This window comes from Triticum dicoccoides, chromosome 4B (assembly GCF_002162155.2).
Source record: "Triticum dicoccoides isolate Atlit2015 ecotype Zavitan chromosome 4B, WEW_v2.0, whole genome shotgun sequence".
NCBI lineage: Eukaryota > Viridiplantae > Streptophyta > Magnoliopsida > Poales > Poaceae > Triticum > Triticum dicoccoides.
Window position 1 is genome coordinate 37,356,944 of NC_041387.1, and position 2,832 is coordinate 37,359,775.

The window sequence follows — 2,832 nt, forward strand, 5'->3', positions numbered from 1 at the left end:
ATTGGGATCTCTACAAAAACTTATATTTATGAACGGAGGGAGTGGATAAGAAATAACAAAGTCCCATCTAACTCCCACACATCATTTGAGTAAACAAACAAAATGAAAATAATAATAAACCAGCACGAATCTTCATGAAAATGTTAGATGTGACTTGGTTAAGTCTTCATCTAGATGAGCACTAGACACACCTCGTGCTTGCATGATGAGTTGATCCCTAATCGTGCGGGTATATGCTTAACACAAAGGAGACAAATTGAGAAACCCAAAGTTTCTTTCCAAAGCTCCTGTGAACGAGCCGATTAGAAATGTCGCACAAAAGGTTCAGGACATAACGCACACACACCACGCAAACCACCCAAACTTGTTTTACATGTAGTACACGTAAACATGTACCAGCCGTTTACAAATGGTGAAAGAAACCCAACCAATCAAACAGACATGTACACAGACCCATCGAAAAGAGGGGCTACCGAGCTACTACTGGTAGCGCGTGGCGATGCGCAGCATGACGGTGGCCGCGACGGTGACCCCGTAGAAGACGATGAAGAGGCCGGTGACGTTGATGAGCCTGGCCTCGGTGCCGGGCGTGGCGCTGGCGCTCTTCTGGACGAGCCCCGTCTGCGCGGCGCACACGGCCAGGAGGAAGATGACGAGCCCTCCCGCGACGTGCACGGGGGCCGCGGCGGCGCGCGTGTGCTCGTGCGTGCCGGGCATCCAGAAGACGGCGAAGCCGATGAGCCACTGCAGCGCGAAGAGGGAGATGGCGCCGATGCCGATCCAGGAGTGGAGGCTGAGCAGGTCCGGCACCACGGCCACGTTGTGGAACTTGAAGGCCGCGTAGATGCCGAAGACGCCGAGGATGAAGGCCACCAGGTGCACCAGCATGTGCACCATCTTCTGCGCCCGGTGGTTCATCGGGATCGTCGTGTACACCAGTATGGCTGCACATACGGATATGTACATGTTAATTTTGCATACGGATATGTACCAACCATATGCCAATTGCAAGATGGATGATGAGCTTGGTAGGAAAACGTAGCGATCCACGGTGGTCATTATCGGCATCCATCATCCGAGGTGACCTTTGGCATGGACGCCCACCCAGCACACCGATTGGCACTTCAGGACGAGCCTGGTCCAGTGCTTTTACGGCCACCAAACACCTACAAAGCCCTGCTACGTGTACCGATCCGGTCTAAAATGTAGTGTGGTGACGCACTGACACCTTGTCTTCTTTTGCAATGGAATTTCGGCCCATGTCAACAACAACTACTAGTACCACACCTTCAGGTGCTTTTGGCAATCATTAATGATTCTGTTGCGACGTTTTGCAAATTGCATACTACTCATGTATCTATCTATCTCCCCTAAACCTTGGTTAAGATTCCCACAAAAAGGTAAAGCTTGGTTAAGGACTTAAGGTCACTGTGTTTGGGAGTTGGTAAGACGACATTGACAACTCAGGTTAGTGTGCATTGGACGTACCTTCGCCGATGAGAAGAATGAACCCCCATGTCATCACAAAGGGATGGACCTGCATTACAGAAAGCAGAGATCAATACTGCTAGTGCCAGATTTGTTTCTGTAATAAGTAAATAAATAAGGTAACAATGCAGTCGACGATCACACATGCAAGATGAAAGAAGCAGAGGGATCAAGAACACCGGTGGCGGTACGTACGTTGAAGATCTGCTCAGGGTCGTCGGACTGTATGTTGATGCCGCCGCGGAAGCGGAGGAGCCAGACGAGCATGAGCACGGCGGTGGTGAGGAAGAGCAGGTGCGCGAACATGGCCACGCGCGACGCCACCACGGAGTGCCGGTGGTGGCCGCCGATGATCCCGCCGATCGCCATCCCCGCGCCTAGCTAGCTACTTTCCACCCTAGCTTGGCTCTGATCGCCGGCGAGACAGGGTAGAATGGATGACGGGGATCAGTAAGCTGGCCTTGTTCTTCTGCATGGGCGCGGCGCGGGGCTGGGTTTTAACGTGGCCACCGAGAATCCGAGGTTACACCGGGGCGGAGGCTTGGGTTTGGTATATCGGCGAGCTGGGCGTGCGTGTTGAAAGTAAGGCATCTCCGGCTGTGTATATGCGATGGTGATGGTGATGGTGATGGCTTTGCAATGCAGGGAAGCAAGTAATCCCGAAGAGTGGTGACAGCATGTCGATCGACGACGACATATATCGCCCGCACTCGGCCGTAAGCATCCAAACGGGCCGTAAGCTGGCGCGCGAGGCGCCCCTATGTCTCGCTTCAAGGGAAACAGAGGGAACCGTCGCTTTATTGTTTGGTGTTTCTTTCATTTTTCTGTTTTTGTTTTTTTGCTTTCAATTTTTACTTTGTTCATATTTCCAAATATTATAAATAAATAAATAAATTACCAAAATAACTCAACATAGAACATGTGAAAATTAAATCAAGCTTTTGAAAAAATTTAATCAAGTATTTGGAAAAAAATTGAATAACATGTATAGAAAAAATATTGACTATGTAGTAAACAAATCTTAAACTTGTATTAAAAATGTATAGGTAAATACCAAAAATGTGTATAGAATAAATGTTGACCAAGTATTCACAAAAATGTTAAATTTATATTTGAAAAATGTTAAGCGTGTGTTAGAAAAATGTATTAGATATCAATAAAAATGTGTGTAGAAAAACTATGAAACCCGAGGAAAATAAAAATAAAAACAAATGAAAAAGAGACATAAACAAACAAAACCAAAGAAAAATGAAGAAACAAAAAATAAAATAATAAATTCATTGAAACCAAGAAAGAAACAAAGAAAACTGAAGCAACACAAAGAAAAGAAAAAAACAGTAAAAA

The 2,832-nt window shown here is 46.8% G+C and overlaps 1 protein-coding gene across 1 annotated transcript; it reads right to left on the reverse strand.

The window, feature by feature from the left end:
- Positions 1-256: 256 nt before the first annotated feature.
- LOC119294841 (probable ascorbate-specific transmembrane electron transporter 2) lies at positions 257-2,079 on the reverse strand. Its single transcript, XM_037573118.1, has 3 exons — positions 1,684-2,079; positions 1,489-1,537; positions 257-944 (listed from the first exon to the last, which is right to left on the reverse strand). Exons 1-3 carry the CDS (start codon positions 1,855-1,857, stop codon positions 481-483), a joined length of 687 nt encoding a protein of 228 aa, XP_037429015.1. The 5' UTR covers positions 1,858-2,079; the 3' UTR covers positions 257-480.
- Positions 2,080-2,832: the final 753 nt, after the last annotated feature.